Below are 27,788 nucleotides of genomic sequence, written 5' to 3' on the forward strand. Positions count from 1 at the left end.
GCAGCATTGGGGCACAACTAGCAAATCCTGTCGAGAAACATGGTTTGAGGCACAGTGGGGTTGGATCTACAAATGGGTTGGTGACAACAATAGAACCAGCTAGAGGAAGCTCCAGTTTTACATTTTGAGACAAAGAAATGTTCAAGGTGCCATCCTGAGAGGCCATCACACTACCATAAACCAAGGATGCAGGTGAAGCATTAGGCAAGGAATCAGCTCAAGGATAGCCAGAACTTCAGTATGGGAAAATGCAGAAAGAAATTCTAGTGCTGCCTAGAAGCAATAAGAGGAAACACCAGCTCCAGCAGCTCAATAAAAAACTGGAACTTCAAGGGCAAAAACATAGAGAGCAACTAACTCCAATCCAATTATGATGACGCCTACCATCCCAAAAAGTCATGTCTTAGACTAATAAAGGTCTAAAATTGGTCTATCAATCATTTTATGATCTATTTGTGGTAACGTTAGTGATTAAGGGCTAATACACTTCATTTTGTACATGTCATATATGTCCTATGGTACAAGGACCTTTGTGGTAAACATTTCCTTTTCAAACTGATTCTGTATTGTACTATGCAAATACTTATTTAAATCTACATTATGAAAAAATGCAAATCAACAAAAAGATAATAATACATACTAGGTCAAACATATGGGAAAAAATGTTTTTGATATTCTTGAAAAACTATAGATGGCTACTGGCAAGCAAAGGTCCCTTGCAAAAAACAATGTCTATTTTAAGATGAATAAACGTTAAATCCTTCTCATTTTGAAGAGGCAACATGAACTTCAAAACATAGGATTATTTGTAGCAAGGAATAACGGATCATAGCTTTTCTGCAAGACTTGGTAAATGAAAACTTTGACGTGCATCTTACAGGTCAAATAACCAAATCCAATGTGGCCATTTAGGCTCACATGTTATAATTTCATTCCAACCACTGCAAATTGACTATACCCTTCAACAATTTAATAGAATCAAATCAATAGCTGCTTGACGCAGCAAAGGAGATAATTCCCTAGTTACATACACACTGGTTTGCTATTTACCTGCAAGTTACAGAACTCATGTCTGCAAATTCCAAGAAACTCAACATCCCTTATACCTCTTAAAAAGCTCTCACATTTCAAGAAGCTGACATAAAGAAACTTTTAGGCAGCAGAATTGATCAGGAAAGCATATTCCTTATCTGAACAGCAACTCCACTGTAAAACTGCTCTCACACATTAAAAAATCAGATCACCTCCTATGTTGTTGTGAATCTACAGAGAGAAGCTGGAAATTTCTTAAACAATTCTCTTGTTGACTCCTCATAGATGGATTTCTCGATATTGAAGATCGCTTGGGCTCAGCTGCAGAACCTGAAGAACGAAGACTTGAAGGAAGAAAATTGCTTAGTGAACGAGATTGTTCACCAGTCTCAGTTGAAACAGTTGGCCTGCTTGAAAGAACTGCTCTCCTTGACGTGCTTCCAGTTCGCATAGTGGAATTTCCACGCTCATTTTCTACTCCCTGCAACCACAGGCCCTGAAATCAGTCTTAAATTAATTTACATTTACTGTTATTTCTCTATGATCTAAACCAATGTTGCAAACATTGGCATCGAGATAAAATCGACAAGGGTACAGAAAACCAAAAAAAGATAAATCGTAAAAATCGGGAAAATATCAGTAAAAATCAGCAAACATCGTCTAGGTCAAAAAATCGTCATTTCGTGATAAAATAGGGATGTTCGCAACACTGATCTAAACTTCCATCTTCATGAGAAGTGTCCTGCCCCTATGCATTGGCCTCTATACATCATCTTTGTTTAATATTTATAACATTTATCATTGTATTTGTCATTTTAGAGGAAACTATAATAACATCTACTGATAGTGCACAACCAGAATTCAAAATGCCTATAAGAAACCAAATCCTAAGTTTATGATGGATGTATTGCATAGTAATTCAGTTGTCTTTGTTCGGTTTGCCTGACAAGAATATGGATTGTTTACTCGGAAACAAACCAAACCATGCCATCTAAGTTTACAAAAGTATCAGGTTTTGTCCATGTATGGGAGAATTCACACAAAATTTCAAATATAGAAACAAAAATAATTGCATGCAATATCAATAAAACTAAAGTCTCTCATTATGAACCTATATGCCATTGAATTGTAGTGATACAATGAATCTAAATTCTATTGAAATGTTAGGCGTATTTCATAACCATAATCTTCAAAGTCCTGCAAAATTTAGAACAACATTGTTTAAGGAATTCCATTGTCGTTTGAGTAAAGAGATTATATCCTGAACTTCGAGTAAAAAGATTTTATCCTTTTCAGCATAAGTTCAAATGTGCTAGCAAAAAGCAGCCAATTTCAATAGATGCCTTCATTTGATGGGTCTCTCTGGTGTTTGATTCATGTCTCCCATCATATAGCACTATGACGTGCTGTACCCTGCACTCCTTGTTCATTTCATACCTGTCCCATTTAAGCCATATAATGCTGAAACTAAATCCTATGTTTATTACGGATGTATCCCACAGCCATTTAGTTGTCTTCATTCAGTTTGCCCCTCAATAGGGATGTGCCACTGTAGTAGTAGCATCCCTATAATAGGAACAAAATCCCATCATAAGAATGTGCCACTATAGTCGTAGGCTGTAGCTCAGATTTTGCTGCAGATAATTACTCGTAAACCACATTTGTCTCACAACCAATATCAATGAGGGGTTATTCACAATACACATACCCAGGACACACATGGCAAGAGGAAGTATTGATGTGGAACAAAATCACATCATAGGAATATGCCACTGTAGTAATAGCTTGTTATTACCAACCAGTTTTTCTACAGTATCAAGCAAAGTGCAGTGCCCAAGCTCATGTTCCAAGCCTATTAGGGAGTGGAAAAGCCATGTTTTTAGGGATTGGAGCTAGAGTCATAGCACCTATCTCAATATGAAACAAAGATTTGTATGAGAAGATGATCCCCAAACCTTCTATTGGAAGCAAGCTTAGCAGTTGGGATCTAAATGATGATCCATATAAATGGCACAAAATAGTGCACACTATTTGGGGTGCAAGGGTCTCCTTCAAAATGTGGCTCCTTCCCTAGTCCACTTTGTACATGGCATTCCAACTATAGTAATGCCTTCATAGAAGATGATTAACATATGGAAATTACAGATATTGTAGAAAACCAAGAAGATATTAACATTGTTTTTCACAGGTGCCCATTTGCTACCAAAAACAAGACTTGGATACAAGACCTTTTGTAAATATGGTTACATTGCCATTTCATTGGCAGGCTATTCTTCTTGGGGATCCTTGGTGCTGCCACAAATATATTTGTACGATGGTCACCCTCCACTTCATGTAGCAAAAGTCATATATTAGAACATTCAAAATTTGCCTAGAGAAAAGGGGACCAAATATTAGCGATTAAGAAATCCTCAACTTCTGGATTAGATAGGTATTTTATGTTCAATGTGTTTGATTGCCTTGACGGGAGTTGTGAAAAAATAAATGTAGGATCTATACCTCGTGCACTTGCAATACTTGCATGGGTAGGCGAGGGAAAGGCTACCTTAATGCATTGATACCATAGCATATACTCTTTGAAGGGAAAATAATTGCGAAACTTCTAGTAATATATTGGGTTTTTCAAAGGTTAAAACAAATCCCCAGTGAAAAATCACAACACACAGCATTGTCATAATTGTCACCACCTAATCTTTAGTTCCTTTGTAACTTGGTTAGAGTAAGTAAAAGTAATTAACTTAAATTTTACATTAATAGTTAAACTGGAAACCCCATTTAAGGATGGACTGAACAGATCTCACACAGAATATAGAGAAATTGGGGTGCCTTTCATATTTCAATATACTTAACAGCATTTTCAGCATTTATGAAAAACAGTACTTTGTAACCCTTCCCCTGCAGCCCTTCAGTTGGGGAATTCATTTGCAGAAATATCGCTGAGTCCTTTTCCATTCCACCATCTAGATTCTAACACTAAACAAAGGTCTTGCTCAACTTTTCTTGGGCTAGATGATGAAGGCCTCGATGAATTTGAGAGCTAAATGTAGGCTTATATTGTATTTTGGCACATATAACGAATCTATAACACTGATTTTGGATTCTGTATGAAGTAATTATGTACGGGAACATTTTTTTAAACAAAAAATATCTAGATTTCATGTTAAAGGCAAAATAGTAGATACAGCTGATTTGCTGTTTGGGTGACTGCCTCAAGGGAAACCAGTCACCCTCCAACTTATATTGCTTCTATGAAAAGCCATTAATAGATATTCACTATGTATAAAGAAACCTATTCTCAAACCTGACTATTGAGCAAGGGGTGTGGGAGTCTGCTCCATTTCCTTCTTTTGCATAACATTCTTGAAAAGTTTTATTTGGTCCAACTCTCTGCCTGGAGATGGATCCATCTCCTCCAGGATGATGAGATTGGATGGGAATCCACCTGCCTGCTCAACCGGTGGTTGATTTATCTTTTCCTCTGTTGCCAGTGGAACTACAAACCTGATGCCATAGATCCCTTCACATACTAACTCAAATTTTGCTTCAAAGATCCTTAGTGCATGAAGTGTCTCCTCTTGGGCTGCCTCTGCTTTCTCCAAGGCCAAAGCCACCATGGTTTTCATAGCCAAGCAGATCTCAGCAGTCCTCAAAAATTTTACAACCCTAGTAGGTGAGTAGAATGGGTCAAAGACCTAGCCCTTTGTTTACTCCATGATTCAGTACCTTGATACCTCTTTCCTTTTATTAGCAACCTATTTCTCCAATGCCTTCATCTATCTGTGCGCCTTTGATGAATATTGGCTATAATAGCATTTTTCTATTGTCCAAGACTCTCTTGCCACATGAAAGGAAAGAGCAGGGTTGGAGGAGGCAGCAGCTCTACCTGTCCAACCATTACCTCTTCTCTTCTTTCCCTCTCGACCTCGCCCCACACCTCACACCATCTTGCAACTAATAACCAAAATACCACACCACAAAGTCACCCACCCACCTTGAGCAAGGGGTGTGGGAGTCTGCTCCATTTCCTTCTTTAGCATAACATTCTTGAAAAGTTTTATTTGGTCCAACTCTCTACTTGGAGATGGATCCATCTCCTCTAGGATGATGAGATTGGATGGGAATCCGCCTGCCTGCTCAACCGGTGGTTGATTTATCTTTTCCTCTGTTGCCAGTGGCACTACAAACCTGGTGCCATAGATCCCTTTATATACTAACTCAAATTTTGCTTCGAAGATCCTTAGTGCATGAAGTGTCTCCTCTTGGGCTGCCTCTGCTTTCTCCAACGCCAAAGCCACCATGGTTTTCATAGCCAAGCAGATCTCAGCAGTCCTCAAAAATTTTATAACGGTGAGTAGAATGGGTCAAAGACCTAGCCCTTTGTTACTCCATGATTCAGTTCCTTGATACCTCTTTCCTTTTATTAGCAACCTATTTCTCCAATGCCTTCATCTATCCGTGCGCCTTTGATGAATATTGGCTATAATAGCATTTTTCTATTGTCCAAGACTCTCTCGCCACATGAAAGGAAAGAGCGGGGTTGGAGGAGGCAGCAGCGCTACCTGTCCAACCATTACCTCTTCTCTTCTTCCCCTCTCGACCTTGCCCCACACCTCACACCATCTTGCACTAATAACCAAAATACCACACCACAAAGTCACCCAGACCCACCTTGTTGCTATCACCGAGACTACAACACTTTCAACTCCTCCATCATCACCCTGGTGCTTTATGATCCATAATCATTCCCTTTGCAAGAAGCGAGCGTCCTCGAGCAAGTCCTGCCATAACTTTGCAACATCATACCTTGATCCTTGCTTGTCATTCTTTTGAAGACTTCCCACATTCGCACTAATTAACTATTGCATATGGAGGCTTCCCCTCATGATTTTGTTGCACAGCAATGACAGATGTTGTATCCTCCTCCCTCCACAACAATAAGTGCCCTACATTGGCATGCGGGCAAGTGAACAAGCAACATGCAAGAGCAATCATTCCCCTTCCAAAATCACACCATCCAAGTGGCCAACCTCACTACAGCATGGTTAAGCACCTTCCCCACCTGTGATTGCTTCTTTCGGATAATTGTTATCTTGAGTTTGTAAGTTCCGGAAATCCTCCCCGAGCCATTGTGGGAGGTCCTCCAAACCTTGTGAAACCTTTGAGATAGAAGAATAGGTGACCGCCTCATTTACCATTCTATCCACTAAGGCATTGCTTCGCCTCTTGACAAGGGCGGGAATAATCACCTTTAATTGTTTTTCCACCTCTGTCACCTACACTAAGCCCAAGGAGAGTCTCCAATTGATTGATAGTTTCACTTTATTGACTCTATTTATGATATTTTTCATCACATAGAAAAGGAGTTGCAAGTCTCCTTTAGTGACCAGACAATTGATTCGTTGTTCCTGAGCCATACAACGACCTTTGATGAGAGTTCCTAGTTCTTCCCCATTACTACCTTTGATGAGAGTTGCTAGTTCTTCCCCATTACTACCTTTGATGAGAGTTGTTAGTTCTTCCCCATTACTACAGTTGTTCCCCATTCTGATAGAGAAAAGTGTAATTATCTTACCATCTTGGTCTCTAATTACTCTTGCTCCCAACAAACCTGGGTTGCCCTTAGACGCTCCATCAAGTTGAGCTTGAGGAAGCTTGAGGAAGCCCTTTGGGGTGATGTCCACCTCTCTTTAGGGAAAATTTAGAGGGTTTTCCTCAAAGAACAGGTAACCTATTAATGTCGTCTAGCTGGCCATTTTGGAGTATCACTAACTCTATTCCCTTTACTTGTCAATCATTGTCGTTCTAGTTTCAAGCACTAATAGTTTCCCTTCAATTCATATGGATTTATCCCCAGATCTCCTCAATGGTCTAGGATTCATTTCTAAGAATCCACCTATTGCATTCTTTCCAAGTATTCCAAATGAGGAAACCTGGGAATGTGTTCCAAACTCTAGTCACGATGGGATTGCGACATGGGGCTTCTCTCCAACCTTCAATTGTTTGATTTATGTCACCTCTTTTTGTATCAGACTATCTGACAATCATTAAATGGCTGATTTATAGTCTCGCATTCTAGTATGCACATAAGCAAATCAAGGGCCCTTCGTATCCTTTTCTCATAAGGAAACCCAATATCGGGATTCTCCCACTAGCCACCAACCACAAAGAGGAGGAGAATTTTGGCTAGATTGTGGGATACCAAATTTTTCTCCAAATCTCTTGTTTACTCTCCATTTTCCATCCTCTTGCTAAGTTATAGGCCTATTTAACCTTGAAGTTGCCATCTCCTTCATGGCCCCATCTCTATATGTTTGATCCCCTTCTAAGTCGTATCTATCTTGAAGGGGACCTGTTGAGGGAAGGTTTCCCACTAATGGTAGACTTTGGTGCACTCACTTCATGTTGGGGTGCCTTTAGCTTGTTGAAATAGATCCATCCTCCCAGGGATGGGTTCCTACTCCCACATATCTTCCCACAAGAGGGTAGATTGATTGTTTCGGATTTCCCAAAAACAAATCTCTTGAACCAAGCCTCTGTTGTCCCAAGCATAGTGCCATATTAATGATCTTGGACAGTTACCTTCCATATAGGATTAAATCTTAAGACAAGATGTTGAATGCATATTTTGTTGTCCATGTCTTAACCCAAAAGCTAAGTGAGTGATTTAATCCATTGCCACTAGATTTTGGCAACTAGTGCTTTACCCATGAGATGCACAAGAGACATGTGGGAGTACCCTCTAATTTTAGGGAAATTTCGGTGCTACGGGGTGATGTCCGGGTATATATATATATATATATATATGATTCAAGTTCATATTCAATAATGAAAGCATAAATGGACTAATAGTAATATATTGATCCACACAAAATTTAAATTCATAATTGAATTAAATATTGACATACATTGATCTGTCCTCATCATTCATTTTGATACATATATCATTCATCCATACCATGAGATTAATAATAAAATTCAATAATGAAATATTCAAATACATTGATCCATATCATTCATCATTCTATAATCTACATTGATTTAAAAATTAAATTCATCATTCATCATTCTAGAAGAGCTCGACAGTGTGCAAGAGAGCGGAGCTAGACAGCAAGAGAGTAAGGTTCGACAGCCGCAGTAGAGCACAACTCGACGACATCAAGATAGCACTTAGCAGAGCTCAACAACGGGCAAGAGAATTTGGGAAATGAATAGGTAAGTTAACCTAGGTAAGTTAAACTTTTTAATTTTTAGTTTTGTTTTATTTGTTTTAAGTTTTTAATATGTGAATTTTCAATTTTTTTATTATTAAATGTTATTAGACAAATTCGAGGGGGGACACCCAGAAGCACCCCTTTTGGGGAGTTGCGTCCCCCACACAGGGAAAACCCACTTCCCTGCATCTCCTAACTCCCCAAAAAGGGTGTGTGGGGAAATGCACCCCCAAACGTCCCCTTATCTCGAGTGCATGGGGTGCGAGGGGTGCATGAACCCGACCTTGGGGGACGCGTCCCCATGGAACACTACATATTTAGTCCCATACTACCAATGTTTATTTCCACTCTTTTGTGGCATCACCCCACAAGAAGGATTGTTGAAGGTTGTGGATCCTCTTGATGATGCTCGTGGGGGTTGCCAAGAACAAAAACAAGTAAAGAGACATAGAAAGAAGAACAAATTTGATTAGCAAAATCCAATTGTGAAGGGACAGGAACCGTAATGTCTAAATTTTGAGTTTGGCTTCAAGTTTGGTCATTAGATTTTCCCAAGAGACATTTCTAAGGCCTTATCCAGAAGAGGGGCCCCTAGATATTTGGATGGAAGGGAGTCCCTTTGAAAGCCCAGAATTCTTACAATACGACATTGAATAGTAAAGGGAATATTGAAGAAAAAATATTTGGGATTTACAGTGATTAATAAGAGCACTTGTTGACAATAACTAATCCAAAATGCATTTCAATGTTAATGCCTCTCTTACTAAAAGATGACTCATGAGGGTGTCGTCTACAAATTGTAGATGAGATAGGGGATCGACAATAAGGTGGAGAGAGAACCTCTTAATTTTTCATTTCCCAAGGATGTTTGAAAAGTTTGTCGAAATCTTTTTCCATTAGGATATAAGGAAAGGAGATAGGGGATCTCCTTCATGAATTCCCCTTGAGGAGTTAGAGGAAGAAGAAAGGGAGCCATTAGCAAGAATAGAAAAGAAAGTTGAGGATATCATACTTCCAATCCAGTGGATCCACACAAGGCAAAACCCAAAGGCTTCAAATGAAGGACCAACTAAGGCAATCATAGGCTTTAGACATATCAAGTTTGATTAACAAACCTTGTTTTTTGCTCATTTTTAAAAAGTGAATAGATTCATGAGCCAAGATGATTCCATCAAGAAGCTATCTTCCTTTTACAAAGCCCCCAACTCTAGAGAGATGATCTTATTGAGGATCAACTTGAGCCTTTTGCCACGATTTTAGTAATAATTTTATACGTTACACTGCATAACATAATGGACCTATACTTAACTATTGTATTTACCTAACTATCCTCAAGAATCAAGGCGAGGAAAGTCACATTACATGCTTAGAGAATCTCTCCATAGATGTGTGCATCTTCCACCACTTCCCACAAATCTCTCCCTATTGATCAACCACCACATTTGGAAGAAGCCAATTGAGAATTTGTCTAGTCCAGAAGACTTCCCCACAACTATTTCCTTTATTGTTCCTTCCACCTCTTATAATGTGGTCCGCTTGATCAAGTTTTGATTTTATTCTTGTGAGACCAACTTGGGGATGATCTCCACAATTGATGAGATTGCAATCTCCCAATCTACTATCGATTCATGTAGGAGTTGACTAAAATGTGAAGTTGATTCCCTCTCTATGTCTTAAATCTCCTCTGCATTCACCCCCCAGCAAGTTTGAGTGAGGAAATCTTATCTTTGTTTCTTCTACTCAAGGGAATTGTGGAAGAACCATGTATTCTTATCTCCTTCTTGAAGCCACTTGATCTTGAATTTTTGTTTCCACAGGATTTCCTCTTGCTTATCTCTCTAATGAATTTCCATTTTTAGTTATTCCTCTTTTTTCTTGTACTCCTGCAACAAGCCCTCTTGGACAACGGATTTCTATAATGCTTTTATCTCCTTCTCCAATTTGTTCTGTTCTTCACAAATATTGCCAAAAGCTTCCCTATTTCAAGACTTTGATTCGAGAATTGATGTGTTTCAATTCATGTTTTGGTACATCTTGGAGTCCTACAAATCCTTTCTTTCTTGCCACCATATTTGAATGTTCTAGAGGGTGACCCATCCAAAACTTCTCAAATTGAAATAGCCATGGGTAGGGCTTCGAATTGTCCTCCTAAGTCATGAGGACCAACAAATGATCTGAGCCTTAAGAGGGCAAGATGTCAATTGAAATGGCTTGCCTAGTATGGCACATAGTCTCAGATACTAAAAATATATCAAGGCACACTACTATTTGATGTGAACCCCCACACCTATTGTTCCATGTGCAATTACCATTATTGGTGGGAAAACCAACCAATCGCAACTAGTTTATAATCTCCTTGAAAGATTTTTTTTGGATCCACTTCTAAGTCTACCCCTCCTTCCACTAAGGGATGAGATCATATTAATGTTGCCCCTCACAATGCATGGAACATATTAAGTGGATGTCCCTAGCAAGAGCATGGAATTTAAGAATTTTCTTTTTTGGGTTGGAATGGATGGGCCATACATGTTGGTAATGTCCCTACCCTAGAGATCCCAGGAATCTGCATCTTGTCGATATAAATCTAGATGTAGTCACTTGAATTTCCATCTCTAAGAGATTTTGGTTCCAATGGTTTGCCAAACCCCAAAAGGCATTGTTAGTTGCATCTACTTCTACTGTACACTTTTTCCAACTCTTTTGGCTATGCACACTATTATTTCTACATCACATTTTGTTTCTCGTAGCATAAGAATGGCTTTTCTTGACTAATTCTTTTTCGTAGTAACCTATGCAATGAAGGCGTGTTGAGGACTCTAATAATCCAAGCAATCACTTTCATTTTTAACTTTAGATTAGGATTGGAACTACTTGTCCAGACTCCATAAGACATGCGGTTTGTCTAAAATCCACTAAGAGTGCTCACGTCTCTTCCAATTTTTGCTTAGATGATTTTTGCCCCTCCTCTTCTCATTTGTGATCACTTTCTTCTAAGGTTTGGGAGGATGGGTCTTAAGTTTTAACCCCCAACCCTCCCAAATCTTTCGAGTACTAGGTCACAATTGGCACCTTCCTTAGTTTTTATCAAATCTTTATGCATTTGCCTCAATTGATTCTCTACTGATGTTACTTATCTCTTCTCTCCATGTATGTCTACCAAATCTTGAATGTCATATTCTAGGCCTTCTTTCCATATCTTGGGTCATATTTTCTTTCTCTGATGCCAAGTTGGAGTCTATTGTTTGGTTCTCTTCTTGCATATATATCGCCTTGTCCTCCATTGTTGCAATGCTCATTACAAGATCAATTTTCCCCATTTTCAAAAATTTTGCATCCTAATTGGTTGGGTTCCCTTTAATTGAATCGGGTTCTAGGGTTTTCACCGCACTTAGTTCTCCTTCCCCTACTTTTGACAAGCCCTGACTAGTTTGTTTTTTTCCTTCGTATTTTCCTTTTACTTAATACCTTCTGGAATCCAATATTGTCCTATTGATCCTTCAATTTGTTTGCTTGCCTCTTCTCATTTTTTGGGAAATCGTAGAAAAAAAATGCTCTTGTTCATTGCATTTCTGGTAGCAAAAGGGTATATGGTCATAATCCAAGGTTTGGACCCACTTTGTGTCCCAATATGAGATAGTTATTATTGAGTCAGAGAGGGTGTCAAACACGTTCATACAAAGTGTAGCATCCTGCTTTGGTCACATCACAGATTTTGACAAAGGAGCCTAAAGTGTTCCCCAAGCCTTCTAAGGTTTCCTGGCCCCCAAACTCTTGAGGAAGTAGTACAATTGAATCCAGACTAGCGCCTCCCTGAAATCATCCTTCTTCAAGGAAAATTGCCATGTCTAGGTATCATAGATGTAATCTAGCTAAGTTGAAAAATTAAGGGCCCTCCTCGAATACCTTCTCTCTATTTGTTGTGTTAGCAAAATCACCATAAAGAAGCATTTGAATCTCAACTTGAGATCCATTGCCCTTTTGGTTTCAAGGAGTAACAATCCATGAGATTAAGGCTCTTTTTGAAGGCCAAATGCCCATAAACTTACGTATAACCACATGGTCCTTCATATATTGCATGCAATTGCCAATATTAGATGTGACTTCATACCTAGGGTTTACCATCACTTTTGCCAAGCACCCATTCTTTAGCCACCAACCTGTAGTTTGATTCATTGCTTCCTTGTCCATTGGAGTTTCATGCTCCTCTACCTTCCCTACCCCACCCATTTCTTGTTGCTTCGAAGTTGGACCTGAGATTTCTACTGTCCCCTTTCCTGACCATTCTATCTACGATGGGATTGGATTAGAGATCCCTACTTATATGACTTCAGTTGTTGTACCACTTATTGCAAAATCTTTGTTATTGGTCCACACACCAAAACTCAGGATCCCCTGGCTCATACAACCTGACCATAACCTTCCACTGTTCAAGACGTTAATGCATTCCAAAATTCACAAATCTGTAAACCCTACCTGCCTGGTTGTTGACTCGCTCCTACCACCATTGTCTCTTAGTCATTCAAAGGGTATGTTATATTAATTACATTTTCAATCATGTGGAGCAATTAATATGTACATGAATGATGATTTTTCTAATTTTCCTAATCATTTCATTTTACTTTTCTTCATAATTTGTTATTTAGACCCGGAAAACTATTTTTGGAACTATATTTTTTAGCATTATGTAACTTCCCCATTTTCCTGTATCCTAAAATTTTGGGGGATCACTTTTCCATGTCATTCCATTTTGAAGTTTCAAGAAACTTACCTTTATATAGTTTTGTCATAGACTAAGAAGTCTCTCGGGCTAATAGATTCAATAGTTCCTGGTTGGAAACCCATTTGAAATTTTGTGGCCTATTATTTTCATAGGTCCCAGTTGATGTACAGTCGTTTAGCTCACTATTTATGTGACTTTAGATATTAGAGCATCTAGTCATATAATGGCTACCAAACACACATGTTGTTGCAAACAATGAATAGTACATATATATTTTAACCAGCATGAATCTCAAAATCTCAAAGAAGATGACAGATATAAGATATTTGAACAGAATAGATATATAGCTATACCCATATGTGGCAAAAGAACTTACAGCGTATGCAAAATGCATCTACAATATGTAATTTTTCAAAGTTAATGAAAGATTACGATTTTTCCAGTGGAAAAAGTGGCAGAGATTTACTAGACAGAAATAAGGGCTTTCATGATTTGATTAGCAACAAAAATATTGTAGAAAATCATGTAGATTCACACACTCACGTAATCTACTAAAACAAGAGACAAGAATCTACTTCTACTCTTTACAGTGGAAGCACATAAAGATCGAGCAAAACAATAATCGACAAGAGGAAGAACATCAATGGCACATAACACAATAAATATTCGGGGAAAGCCACAACTCAAAACCCCACTATCTGTATTGCATTAATCCGAAAAATCAAGATGAGATTACAATGCTTGTTCTCACAAGAACAATCCTAGCACTCAGTAAAATCAATCTCCCAGCTCACAAGCAAGCTCAAGCCAAATCCAGGCCTCTTCTCTACTCTCCAAGCTCCCTATTTCCTTGCACCCTTGGTCAAAGAATTTGGATGAATACAATATGCTCTGCTCAACCTTGAGCTTAACCTGCACAAGTATTTCCTATCCTCTACTTGATGACTTCCTTTGGCCAATACTTAGCCAAATTTCCAAGCCACCAAGCTTCTAATTCTTTGCACACTTCCTAAGAGAATTAACCCATATTTAAAGGGAAATTCTTCATCCATAACTACGCAATCCCTTCTAGGTTCAATTCCTCATTGCATGCACTATTAGTACAACTCAGAAAAATCTAGAACAAATAGAACATTGTCCCTGCACTCTAGTCTCAACTGGGTTTTTCTCAGAATCGACATGCATGAGTTTCTGATGAGGGAATATTTGGTTAACTGGAGTAGCACTAGTTGAGTGCACTAATGCATCAACTGACTCTTAACTCACTGTTAGTTCCTCAAACAATTTGTAACTAATTTAACTAGGCTTAACTCAATAAATTGAGTTAACTAATTACCACTCATACTGAACTCATCTTGGACCCCTATAATATAGGGAGAACATATACATGACTTCAGAAAGACTTCCAACTCGAAATTCCTAATTTAACTAAGTCAACTCACTCTAGTTAACTATTACAAGTTGCTATGAGAATAAAATTTGATTTTAATTCTCAGTTTAATTCAAGAACAAATTAAAGTGGAATTTTTGGATTCTATTTTTATCATTTCTTGTTGCTATTTTAAACACTCCCTCTCAACAAGAAAGGAATTCAAATCGATCCTGATCCTGAACCTTTGGAATGTTTTGCATGCAACACCTCTCTCTAGAATTGTTGCTCCAGCAACTCCAGAAACAAAAAACATCCAACCTAAATCAGAATTATGCCTCTGTCATCAAAGTCTCTGACTATTATTGCCTCTATCGACGGAAAACTCTGCACTTTTGTTGACTCTGTCTTTCTACACTTGTTGTCAACCCTCTCTACGCTCTTCAGTATCTGACTGTTCTAGCCTCTGTCACTTTGATCTCTGACTGCATCAATCCCACTGATTCCTCCCGCTACTATGTACTTTGGCCTTCCATAGCAAGGTACGATCCATGAAATAAAACCACTCAATGGACCCTGCCCAATTTCAGCCCTCTTGGGACTATCACTTCAAATCGCACCACCTCTCACCTGGAGGCTATGTCACAGGGTTCGGCGAACCTGGTAAATACAAATAAAAAAAAAAAAAAAAAAAAATGAAATTCGTTCAGGTTCGGCGAACCTGAAATTCGAACCTCAAGTCGAACCCGAACCTCAGCGAACCGGTTTTCTTGACGGTTTTATTTGGCTGTTTAGACGAAAAACCAGGGGCCGCATATTATACATCAACCACACCATGTGCCAAATGTAACAGCTTCTTCCATCTCGTCTAATGCTTTTATGAACCAGAAAATGCTGACGTCCTCGGATAGACAATAGTGCGTACGATGAAGATATTTGTGGGATCCTCCCGATTTAGAAAATCCTGTTCCTGGCATAACGTTCTTAACTTTTGGCTTTTTTAAAGTATTCGATGGTCAGTAAAAAATAAGGAAACTTGGCCTTTTAAAAATATTTGATGGTGAGTAAAATTCTGAAACAAAGAAACTTGAAACCGTGATTTGAAATTCAAAATTTGAAACTATAGTTTTGACATCCGAATATTTAAGTTACTCAACATAAATTAGAGTCGCTAGTTTACATACAAAGATAGAGTTAGACATTTATCATATACTTGGTTACGATATTCATTTTTGTTATCATTTCATCCGTCTATTTAATCAAGTGAGAAAAGAGAATACTATTTAAAAGGTTATTTAATCTAGTGAGAATAGAATATTATTTAAAAGGTGATTTAATAATATGAAAATTTTAGAATTCATTATTATCGAATAGAATAAATAGAATATCTGTATTGTTTTTTATTTGATTAATTATATAAATAATTAAATAGAATATTTGTATTGTTTTTTATTTTATTAATTATATAAATAATTAGATTTTAATAGGGTAAGAATCATTCTTATTATGTAAAATTTAGAAATTATATTTTTCATTTTAACATTAAGATTTTTGTATGAGAAATAAACAACTACAGATAACTAAACATATTTTTTGATCATATACAAAAATTATTCTTATAATTACATTTTTTTTTAATCATAACTTCTTAATAATTCACAGTTTTTATAGATAAAGTTTAATAATAATTTCAAGTTAACTTATACACCATATTATTTTATAGTTTTAAATGAAAAAAAAAAACATTCTTCATATCTTTGTGTTATATTTCCCTAATTTAAAGAATGTTCTCATTTGAGCCTGGTTTCTAAGATGCCATAACTTTTTAAGTTCACTTATATTTAAATATTCTTTTTCTTATTATAAAACTAGATTTATAAATAAAAATTTTATATTTAAAAATATAACAAAAATTTAAATCATAAATATATATAAAATAATAAATAATAAATAAATTTAATAAACTAATAAATATAAATCCCTCTAGAATGCTCATGAAATCAAGGTAGTCGAATTGAGTCTATCTAACACGAATAACCTACTTCTCAAAACATAAATAAATATAAAATATAAGAAACATCAAACAAATAACCTATTTCTCAAAAGATCAAAAGATTAAAAATTAAAAATATAACCAACCTTAAAAAAACATGAAAAACAAATGGCCACCATAAGATTTCCACTTTACATGTAATTTATGACAGCATTCTGCCAGACTCCAGTTAGTGAGTTATTAGACAAGTTACTCTACTTTTTCTAGGCAGCAATAAAGGGTCACCTTTCATCCTTTTGTGGGCAGCACTTTCACCTTATTTCCTGGAAACACTTTGTTAGCATGAAGGTGAGTGAATGAGTCATGCACCATAGGCACCCCATTCGAAGGAGTTGCTTCATTTTTTCTTAGCATATTATAATTTATGGGTATTCTAAAGACCATAATTCTCAGACAATACAAGGCTTGAAATAGTGCAAGTTTGAGCTTACAAGTTACCAGATGATGAGCAGAATTAAAATGAAGACTTCTCAGCTTTGTCCACAAGAGCCTTCTCAGCCTTTTTCACAAAAGATACCAAACAATTGCCTTGTCATTTCTTTTTGCAAACTACTATTGTGTATGTTTACATTTAACTAGATGTTAGAATGATTACATTATTCATGTATGTTTACTAATAAGAATTTGTATTCATGTGTTTATGGATCGATTTTGAATTTCCTATTATTTTGTCATATATAGATATATATATATATATATTTTGTCATATATAGATATATATATAATATATATATATATATATATATATATTGAAAAATATGTATAGCCGAACCTAATGTCGAACCTCATTCGAACCTGATCGGAAAATTAGAATTCGAATCGAACTTAATCGTTGTCAAACTCGAATTCGAACTCGAACCGTGTGACATAGCCTGGAGGTATGGCTGCATGTGATCCCTCTGCCCACTTGGCTCGAAATTCCCCCCTACTGGAGGTCTCTGCACAACTGGATGCCTCCACTCGATCTCCTCTCGGCTTCTCCAATTGTGGTTGCTCCACAATTGTCTGAGACAGCTTCTGAGACTCCTTCTCTGCTTGAGTGGATCTCTTCACTCGGTCTCCTCTCAACTTCTCTAGTTGTGGCTACTCCACAACTTCCTGAAGCTGCTTCCAAGGCTTCTTCTAGGGTTGCATGTTGAGAGATAATTTACTCTCCCTCTCAACCACCAAATCTCTAACCTTTGTCTTGCTCCTCGAGGCTTTGCATGTATCTTGAACCTCAAAAGCATACAGGTTCTTGACCCATGCACCGATCTGTTTCACCTGTCCCGCGGCGATGTGTCTAAGGAAAATCTTTCCCTTACTAAAAACACATCATAGCCACGGTCTTCCAATACCGTGACTGAAACAAGATTCTTCTTTAGTCCTCAAACATACATCACATCTATGATCTTGAAAGGGGAGCTAGAATCCCTCTAAAAGGTAATCGTACCAATCCTGGTAGCTCTATTCCTCTCGTCATCTCCAAACCCTATGCTTTGCTTAAGGTCTTTCTCCTCAAAATCACTAAAGATATCTCTATTCCTCGTCATATGGAATGAGGCACCACTATCAAGATACCACATGCCTCCCATGGCAGTGTCGGCCATGCATGCAATGAGAGAGAAATCAAGTTCGAATTGTGAAGCTACAGCTTCACCTGCTGCCACTACTGTCGGCTCCTTGCTTGCTTTTTTCCGTGGGCAATTCTTGGCATAGTGCCCATGCTTGTGTCAATGAAAACACTTGACTTTCATCAAGTCCATCTTCTTTCTGCCCTCCTCGCCTTGGGACTTCTTTCCCTTGGCCCACTTTGCCTTACTCTACTAAGGCAAAATCCTCTTCCACTTCCTTGGAAGAGGTCCCATCTCTGGTGTTCCTCCTGATCTCCTCCTGCATCAAATCTGACCACAATCGTTCCCAATGTGGCAGCTTCTCCCGACCATTTACAGAGTCCTAATAACTATGCCTACTCTTTGGGAATCCAAGAAGAGCAAGGCTCACCATATCTTTCGATGTCCCGCCGTCACGGAATTTTCTAGAAAAAAGATTTGATTTTAAATCAGTGATATCTCCCTCATCTGAACTCCAATCCCACTGATTTTTTTTTTAATTTGGGTATTTTTTCCCAAGGAATCCAGATCTGCAATTTGTTTCTGAAAATTTTGCACAGAAATTCTTAGATCTTCTCTGCAAATTCTCAACCCAAAAGACAACCTCTCTCCAATACCATGTAGAAAATCCTGTAGATTCACAAGCTCATGTAATCTACTAAAACAAGAGACGAGAATCTACTTCTACTCTTTACAACGGAAGCACATAAAGATCGAGCAAAACAATAATCGACAAGAAGAAGAACATCAATGGCACATAACACAATAAATATCCGAGGAAAGCCACAGCTCAAAACCCCACTATTTGTATTGCATTAATCCGGAAAATCAAGATGGGATTACAATGCTTGCTCTCACAAGAACAATCCTAGCACTCAGTGAAATCAATCTTCGAGCTCACAAGCAAGCTCAAACCAAATCCAAGCCTCTTCTATGTTCTCCATGCTCCCTATTTCCTTGCACCCTTGTTCAAAGAATTCGGGTGAATACAATATGCTCTGCTCAACCTTGACCTTAATCTACACAAGTATTTCCTATCCTCTGCTCGATGACTTCCTTTGGCCAATACTTAACCAAATTTCCCAGCCACCAAGCTTCTAATTCTTTGCACACTTCCTGAGAGAATTAGCTCGTATTTAAAGGGAAATTCCTCATCCATAACTGTGCAATCCCTTCTAGGTTCAGTTCCTGATCGCATGCACTATCAGTGCAACTTAGAAAAATCTAGAACAAATAGTACATTGTCTGTGCACTCTAGTCTCAACTGGGTCTTTCTCAAAATCGACATGCATAAGTTTCTGATAAGAGAATATTCAATTAGCTAGAGTAGCACTAGTTGAGTGCACTAATGCATCAACTGACTGTTAACTCACTATTAGTTCCTCAAACAGTTTGGAACTAATTTAACTGGACTTAATTCAATAAACTGAGCTAACTAATTACCACTCATACTTAACTCATCCTAAACCCCTATAATATAGGGAGAACATATACATGACTTCAGAAAGACTTCCAACTTGAAATTCCTAAGTTAACTAAGTCAACTCACTCTAGTTAACTATTACAAGTTGCTATGAGAATAAAATTCGATTTTAATTCTCAGTTTAATTCAAGGACAAATTAAATTGGAATTTCTGGATTCTATTTTTATCATTTCTTGTTGCTGTTTTCAACAAATATGGTGATATATCCACCCTGCAATTAGTAAAACCAGGTGATCGATGTGATCAGCTAAGAGCACACAGTAAAATCATTATGAATTGTTTGATCTGAGATTCCATAGTTTAGATAGATTTATGTTAAGTGCCAGTGTTTGGAATTTGCATCAAATATAATCATCACCAGAAGATGACAACCACTGGGTGTGCTTTATGCAGGAACTATGGTCGCAATGGATGACCAACTGACATTAGCCGCTTCTAATGTTTAAATAGAGTAATTACAAATTACTAAAGCTGTGATAACTACAACTAAATCGTGTATAATCTGGCTCCAAACATTCAACTACAGGTAATGAGGGGAACCTAAAGTTGAGTTAGTTATAAACTAGTATTATGGCACTAGAGAACCAGCAGTAGGAGATTCCAGTTGTAGGGAGAATGTATTTATGAGGTATATATATTTCTCTTCATCAGTCTACTAATGCTCTATTAATGATTTTTACAGCCATGTTTTGTGGGATTGGGTGCTGAATACTGCATTATCAGTTTATGATAGTTCTAACTTCTAATAGTATGGCAGCAATTCAAAGGAAAAAATATCATTAAACAGCAAGTCATAGGGCATCTAGTAGCAATTTGTCACGAATTTATGGAAGAAATCAGATAATCAATGCACATGAACAGCTATCTGTGAAAACTTCTTTTAATAAACTTAATGTGTATTATCATTGAAAAACTTGCATAATCTTCCAACTCATATAATTAAATACAACATTAACATACATGGTATAACAAATAGAGTAGCAAAAACATTGCCCTTCAGTGATGAATGAAATAGAGTAGCAATCCAGCATGAAATTACAACTTTCCCTCTTAAAATATAGAAAGCTATTAGAGCAAAATAAAACAAAATCCACCAAAAAGCTCACCACTCTCTTGGATGTTGAAGGGCCATCTTGTCCAGAGCTCTTGTACTTAGATTGGCTTCCGGATCGATTCAAAGCTATACCATTGACTCCACTAGATCTCCGATTAAACCCTTCAGCTGCTCGAGAGGTTCCTGCATGGCCCTCTTGTCCAGCTGCATTGTAAAGCTAAGTTTTTCAGCAACTCAGAATACAACAAAACTAGCCTAACAACAAAAACTGAAGGCATACTTTCTGATTTATCTAATAATCTAAACATTTCTAACCAAGGTACAAATTAGGATTATGATTTATCTAAAAATCTGAGCATTTCAAAATATGACATAATTATTTAAATGTCTACAAAGCAATGTCATCAGGACTGGACCGATTTCTGAACCAGTCAACCCCAAAAAAGGGAACCAGAACAGAACCGGTTAAAAACCAGAACCAAAATCTGGTCAACCAAAACATAAATATATCCATGTATATCCAAAGCCATTAAACACGAATATGCAATTTTTCTCGTGTAAGGGTGCATATAATCAAAAATTAAAAGAGCAAAAGGCAAAATCCATATCTGAACCAAAATATATAAGCAAAGAGATTTTATTATTATTATTATTATTATTTTAAGTTGTTTTTGTGGGCCCAAGCACACCTCCATACCCCCCTGTACGCTTAGTCACCTCATTTGTGTTTGTGTTCAACTTCAAATTCAGCCACAATGAAATTCAAGAAATATCCACCAAAAGAAAAACATTTGATAAAAATAGCCACAGTTTGAGAACACACACACATGTATATAGAATTTTAATATATCAATTGGGTTTAGCTCATCTGGATGGGAGAAATGTCATTATCCTCACCACCTGGATTCAATTCCTGCATGTAACATGTTAGGCTCGTGACGAGTATTTCTTGTAATGACTTCAACCTTGTTGTCTGAGCAGTCCCTAGAGGACCCGAACATGCATATTCCTCGTATAGAATATAAATCTATGTTGCACGGGTTCCCGAACCCGGGGGTGGGGTTCTCGAACCCAAGTACCGGATTCTTGGATGGGTGCTTCTGAGAAGAACCCATAAGAACCGGGTTCTTCTATAAAGAACCGGGTTCTCCATTAACTGAAATTGGGTTCTTTTGTCTTGACAGGTACGAAGAACCGTGATGATGGGTACTTGGAACCCCAAAATCGGGTTCTTTGGAGTTCATTTTAATTTTAATTTTTAAATTTTTAATTAATTTAATGGCCTTCCCCTAATATTCCAAGTAGCTAGTTCTGCATCTTTCGAGAGGAATTGGAGTACTTGTGTCTTTATCCATTCAGTAAAGAGAAATAGGTTGGGCTCAAAGAAGGCAAAGAACTTAGTGTACATTCATAGCACACTTTGTCTCATATCTCGAAAAGATCTTTGTTACAAGGAGGTCCTTTCAAGAGATGGGACCAATACACAGATGATGTTATGTGTGTGGGTGAGGAGATACAACCAGATGGCCTTATTGAGCTACCTCCAGTTGCTATGGATGAGAAAGAGCCTCGAGATGAGAGTGATTCCTACCTGGAGAGCATGCTAACTGAAGATCTGAGTGATGTTGATGACATGGCTTGAGGAAGCCATTGTTCACTATTAGCTATTTTTATTTTAGTATTTTAAAATTTCCTAGTTTTTGTTTGGAGATGCCTTAAGGCAAATTTTGAATGTAGAATGACAATGTGAATGGACATATATCATGATTCTTATTAATATGTAAACTCCAATTCACACTTGATATAACACTAGAAATTTTGAAATTTCATTGTGAATGTTGAATGTTCAATGATGTGCATGCTTAAATATCTAAAGTTTAAATCACAAGTATTTTAGTTTTCTTGTTTAAAGTTGAAAAATATACAATTTCACATATATTATAATTTATAAAATATAATATTTATATATTATATATATAAATTATAATATACCCCCGACGAACCCACGCACCCTGTTTCAAAAAGTGACGTCCCCGTTCCCGTCCCCGTCCCCGTACCCGTCCCCGAACCCACGTTTCCTGGCAACATAGATATAAATACATTTCTCATGGATATATATATAAACTTTTAATACAAATAAAATTTTTAAAAAATGATAATAAGTTATTAAAAGTATAATGTATTAATAAACTTTAATAGTTTAGAATATCTTAATATATAGTATACATCAACAGACATATTTCAAAGGTTATACTAATTTATGCAAACCTGTTCCAAGTTATACCCAACTCGACCAAATATACATACACAGTTATAACTTATAACTTGCCCCGCAGAAAATACATAGAAGCCATTAATGACTAGATGGAATACAAAGAGCACAACGAAGAAATTGTTGAGTGGGATATAAGAAACACGGTTTACAACATATCTCTACTTCCCATTAATAACAATTGTTGAATTGGTTCTCATAGTATAATGGTTTGCATGGTATTTATCATTTCATAATGGTAAGACCCTTGATGATTTAGAAGATCCGTACTTTATGATAAGGGGCCCACACGTATCTGCCCATCAAGCATTTTGACCAACACAAACATTCCAATGTCCATTTTGATTAGGCCATACGCACTTACAATTTATTCCATCAAGGGCATAATCGTTTTATCCATACCAAGCTTACATTCAACAACCTTTTCCAAAAAAATACACTGAACAATGGCAGATCAGATCAACGTTCATATCCAAACTGCAGTATTTATAATTCATTCTTGTTGAGATTCAGCAAATTCAAACCCATCAATTATCATTTATTCTCATTAAGATTCAGTGAATTCAAACAAATTTAAACTCAATTCTTCATATTCATCTATTTTTGAATTTCATCCTTCAAATCTTCTGAAAACGATGATTTAATCTCTACGGAACTAACCAATTCCATATGAAACTTGGCCATTTCAAGTTGGAACCAGCAGTTCCGCCTGAAAATCTTTTGGAACCAATCCAACTGTCTGGTTCAGAGCCAATTCTAAGAACATTGCTCCAAAGTAATTCTATTGACTACAATAATACATTTATACACCCTAGTATCCAAAAAAATGGGCATGCAAAGCTCCCATTTGTGTGACTTAAAAACAAAATCCACAAATAGGATGAAATAAAGTGTAAATATAAAGTGAAAACTAGTCAAGTAGAACAGAATTCCATGATATATTCCTGAAGGGGGGGTGTTGCCAGGTGGGTGAATGCATTATAATATTACTTTGTGGAACTAAATATTACAGCATGGAACAAAGAGTTATAACAATCTAACAAGATTACAAGAAAATTCCCATCCTAAAAACCAAGAAATGCTAGCATATGAGCATGTGCCCCAGTAGGAAGGGACTCGATATTTTTAAGGGAAATGCCACAAGTCCCTTAAGCTGTGAGAGGATGGTTCCTCATGAAAAGGAGCCTCGCACCTGTTTTCCCCATTAGTCACCCAAACTGTGTGCCATAAAAAATGTGCAGTGATCCCTGATCATCCACGCTTACACAAGGAGAGTGTTAAGGTTTAGCACATAAACACCACGAGGAAAGTAGAGTCTCCACACATGGTGCACATCATCACATAAAAGATAGAAAACTCAACTCTGAAAACATTGCTTTATTCTTCAGCGTCACGTGGTATCATAGCTACAAGTTAAGCCTCCCTGACTCTTGACCATTGTCACTCAAGCTCATTGTGGAGTTCTTTGGTTTCATCCATCCAAAGAGAGAGTGCGAAATTGTATGAAGCTCTTGAACACTGGTCCAGAAAATGCAAGTCTTCAATCTAATGTTTGATTTGAGTGTTTATCAATGTCAGGTTTATTTTTACCACAGAAATTGTTTTCTATGCATGATTAAGCATTGGCCACAACTGGTATTATTTTTCAATTAAATGCTATGGGATCTCTGACTCACTGGAACTAGGGATTTCTGATTCCTGCATGTCTGTTTTCTCACTCTAAAGTCTAAGGGCCATTTCAGGCCTCTGACTGTCGCCCATGACCTTAATTTTTTGTGTAACTACCAGCGTACATGCAGAAACTGAGGTTTCTTCCCAGATTGCAAAACTCACAAGAAATGCAGATCAACTGGAGTGTTTAACACTGCAGATATAATCTTGTATTGTGGCCTACGGAAAACAGGAGACAATGGGAATGCCCTATTGGGCTTAATGCATTTGATAGAAATATACAAATACTTTCCTGACTAGAAAAAAATATTTTGCTTTGTGGATCAATCTGTGCCATGTGGCTTTCCAGGAGATTCTAGTTACTTTTTCTGTTGTTAAGAGCTACTACAGATCTGCACTCTAGTCCCAAGCTCACATCTTCTTAGTGTACTTTATCAACACAATATCATATGGTTGGTTCAGACCAACCACGCAGTCTCATACAGCTCTGGAAAAAATTGAAAATTGTCCCCCCTTCAACTGCAATTTTGGCCCTAGCTTTTTCAGCTTAAACTGCCCATGATCCCCAATCTCTTCGGTAGCAGACTGTGATCCTTCTAGCATTCCACTCTCTGGCATGGCCACATATAGCATCAAAACATGCCGTTGTGAGGTTCATGTTTAGAGACAGACTTCTTTCGAATCTGCCCCTCCTTTCAGTTGCGTTTTGTTCTGGTGGTAGTTACAGTATGTATCATGACTACTCCAAACTTTGATTCTCATGCTGTCTCCCACTCCACTAAAAGTGGTAAACATCAAATTTAGGGTTCAATTTTTTTTTGTAGTTTTTTTAATGAGATTTAAAAGTAAACATTTCTTCCAAGAAGTGTGATAGAGGGATTGGTAAATCCATCCCCCTAGAATAGAGGAAACTTCAGTTCCATTGTACTTGGATTCAATTTTGGAATATAAGATTGTGCATAAAATAGAAAAAGGAGTGTGTTTATAGTTTCTTAATATTTTGTTTGAAAAAGTGAGGAATTTTTTACCTTGGGAATCTTCTACTTGAGGAGAGATGATTATGTTTTCCTAAAGTGCATTTTTTTTAAGAAAAGACAAACACATTTTTTCATGGATGCCCGGGCCCTCACACTCCATGTGCCCCACCCAGATATTCTGTGACAATTCACTTCAATTTTTCATTTTTCTTGTGCAATACGAGGAATATATGTTTTATGTATTATAATGATCCTATATCTGTGCATCGTTGGAGGTGATCTAAATTTCTCCATTGGGAATGAGGAATCCTGGGGACATCACTCTCAAATTGACCCCCTCTCAAATCAAATGAGATCCCTCCTGGATCTCCATGGGCTTATTGACATCCCCATGAATAAGAAAATGCCCACTTGGCATAATAGATGCGTGATGCACAGGTGATGCTGCACTTGGAAGAAGGCTGGATAGATTCTTAATACATGAAGAGCTCCTCCGAACCCTCTCCCTATACAGACAATCGGTTGATTCGGGAGGCATATCGGACCATTCTCCCATCTACCTTCAAGTGACCGGCCCTTCGAGGAAGCCTCGGTCCCCCTTCAAGTTCAATTCTTCATACCTAAAAGACCCAGACTATGTCAAATTAGTCTCGGATTACTGGAGAGCACAACCCCCTCACTTGATTTCTGTAGGCACTTGAATCAACTCAGGAGACTCACCATTGATTGGTCCAAAAGGAAAAAAGCTCAGGATGATCAGTCCCTAGTGGACATTGAGGACCAGCTTGCCTCTTTAACAGATGAAAATGGGCTTGGCTTTATATCTAATGATGCTAAGATCCATCTTGTGGACTTGGAATCTAAGAAATCCAAGATCCTTATGGATAGGGAGAGTTATGGAGGCTCAGAAGCAGAGCTATCTGGATTGGAGCAGGGGATGACAATACAAAAAAAAATTATAATTTCGCAAATGGAAGGAAAGCCAATAACACTATCTGGTAAATGCCCATGGAACAAGAGGGTCTGGCCACGTCGCATCCTCAGCTAGCTCAACTTGGTACTACACATTTCAAGAGACTCTTCAAAGCACCCTCTGCCCCCTCTCTGCCCGAAATCATCAATCTGGCTGGTCACTTCCCTAGATATCTGGATCCAAAGGGCATAGATGATCTCATCAAGCCTGTGTCCATGGGGGAACTTGAAAGTACTTTAAAATGGTTTAAGAGAGACAAAAGCCCAAGCCCAGATCGCTGGCCTGTGGAATTTTATATTGCCTTCCTGGAGATTGTTGGTCCGAACCTACTTGCAGTTATTGAAGACATTCGAACTCTTGGTCGTATATATGCCCCTCTCAACTCCACCTTCATAGCCCTAATTCCAAAATCAAACTCCCCTTCCTCTTTCAATGACTTTCGCCCTATTTCTCTCTGCAATTGCCTTTACAAAATCATAGCCAAGATCATTGCCAACCGCATCAAGCCTATCCTATCGGAACACATCTCTCAAGAACAGTTCGCATTCCTTCAAAACAGATATATCCATGAAGCCATCGAATCAACCCAAGAAGCCCCCCACTCTATCAAATTGAAAAAGCTCAAAGGGATGGCTCTCAAAATTGATTTAACAAAAGCTTTTGATAAAGTAAGCTGGTTATATATCCGAATGATTCTCACTCACCTCGGCTTCCCACTGGACTTCATTAATTGGAATAGGGGCTGCATTACATCTGTATCCTTTGCAATTCTCATCAATGGGTCTGCCTCTCATCCCTTTCAGGCACAAAGGGGAATAAGACAAGGTTGTCCACTATCCCCTCTTCTATTTCTTTGGTTATGGAAGGTCTGAGCAAACTGATTGACTCAGACAAGAGAACTGGAATCTCAGTGGGTTGAAGATCACTGATAATTACACATTGACACATCTCCTCTTTGTGGACGATATTCTTATCTTCCTCAATGGGAGTGTACAAGACATCACCACCCTAAAACAGACATTAAAACTCTTCAGTATTGCTACAGGTATGGAAATCAACATGGAGAAATACAACTCTCGTTACAAAATTTCCCTTTTCATCTCTTAGACTTGCAAGCAGGTCTGAAGTACCTTGGTTTTAGACTCAAAGCAGATGGTTACAAACTCGCTGATTGGACCTGGCTGATCACAAAGGTGGAGAAAAGAATCAACATCTGGTGTCATCGCTTCCTATCCAAGGCGGGAAGATTGATTCTTATCAAAGCAGTCCTTAAAGCTACCCCTGTCTTTTGGATGTCATTGACATGGATCCCAATGGGAACTCTCAACAGAATACAAAAAGTCTGCAGCCATTTCCTATGGAAGGGTCAGAAGGAGGGGA

At 37.7% G+C, this 27,788-nt stretch overlaps 1 protein-coding gene across 3 annotated transcripts in view; it reads right to left on the reverse strand.

The window, feature by feature from the left end:
* Positions 1-653: 653 nt before the first annotated feature.
* The window catches only part of LOC149160295 (casein kinase 1-like protein 11), a 70,868-nt gene continuing 43,733 nt past the window's right edge, over positions 654-27,788 (reverse strand). For 2 of the 3 annotated variants that reach the window (XM_089436683.1, XM_089436682.1), the window contains exons 12-13: positions 20,568-20,719; positions 654-1,528 (exon numbers count right to left, since the gene is read on the reverse strand). In XM_089436683.1, coding sequence (XP_089292809.1) covers positions 1,241-1,528; positions 20,568-20,719 — 440 coding nt within the window. In that variant the 3' untranslated portion in view covers positions 654-1,240. The remainder of the gene's footprint in view (positions 1,529-20,567; positions 20,720-27,788) is intronic. The other variant, XM_089436684.1, reaches the window with a different exon arrangement.

This window comes from Pinus tabuliformis, chromosome 5_2 (assembly GCF_031772625.1).
Source record: "Pinus tabuliformis cultivar Carrire ecotype Pingquan chromosome 5_2, CPIR1, whole genome shotgun sequence".
Classification (NCBI taxonomy): Eukaryota; Viridiplantae; Streptophyta; class Pinopsida; order Pinales; family Pinaceae; genus Pinus; species Pinus tabuliformis.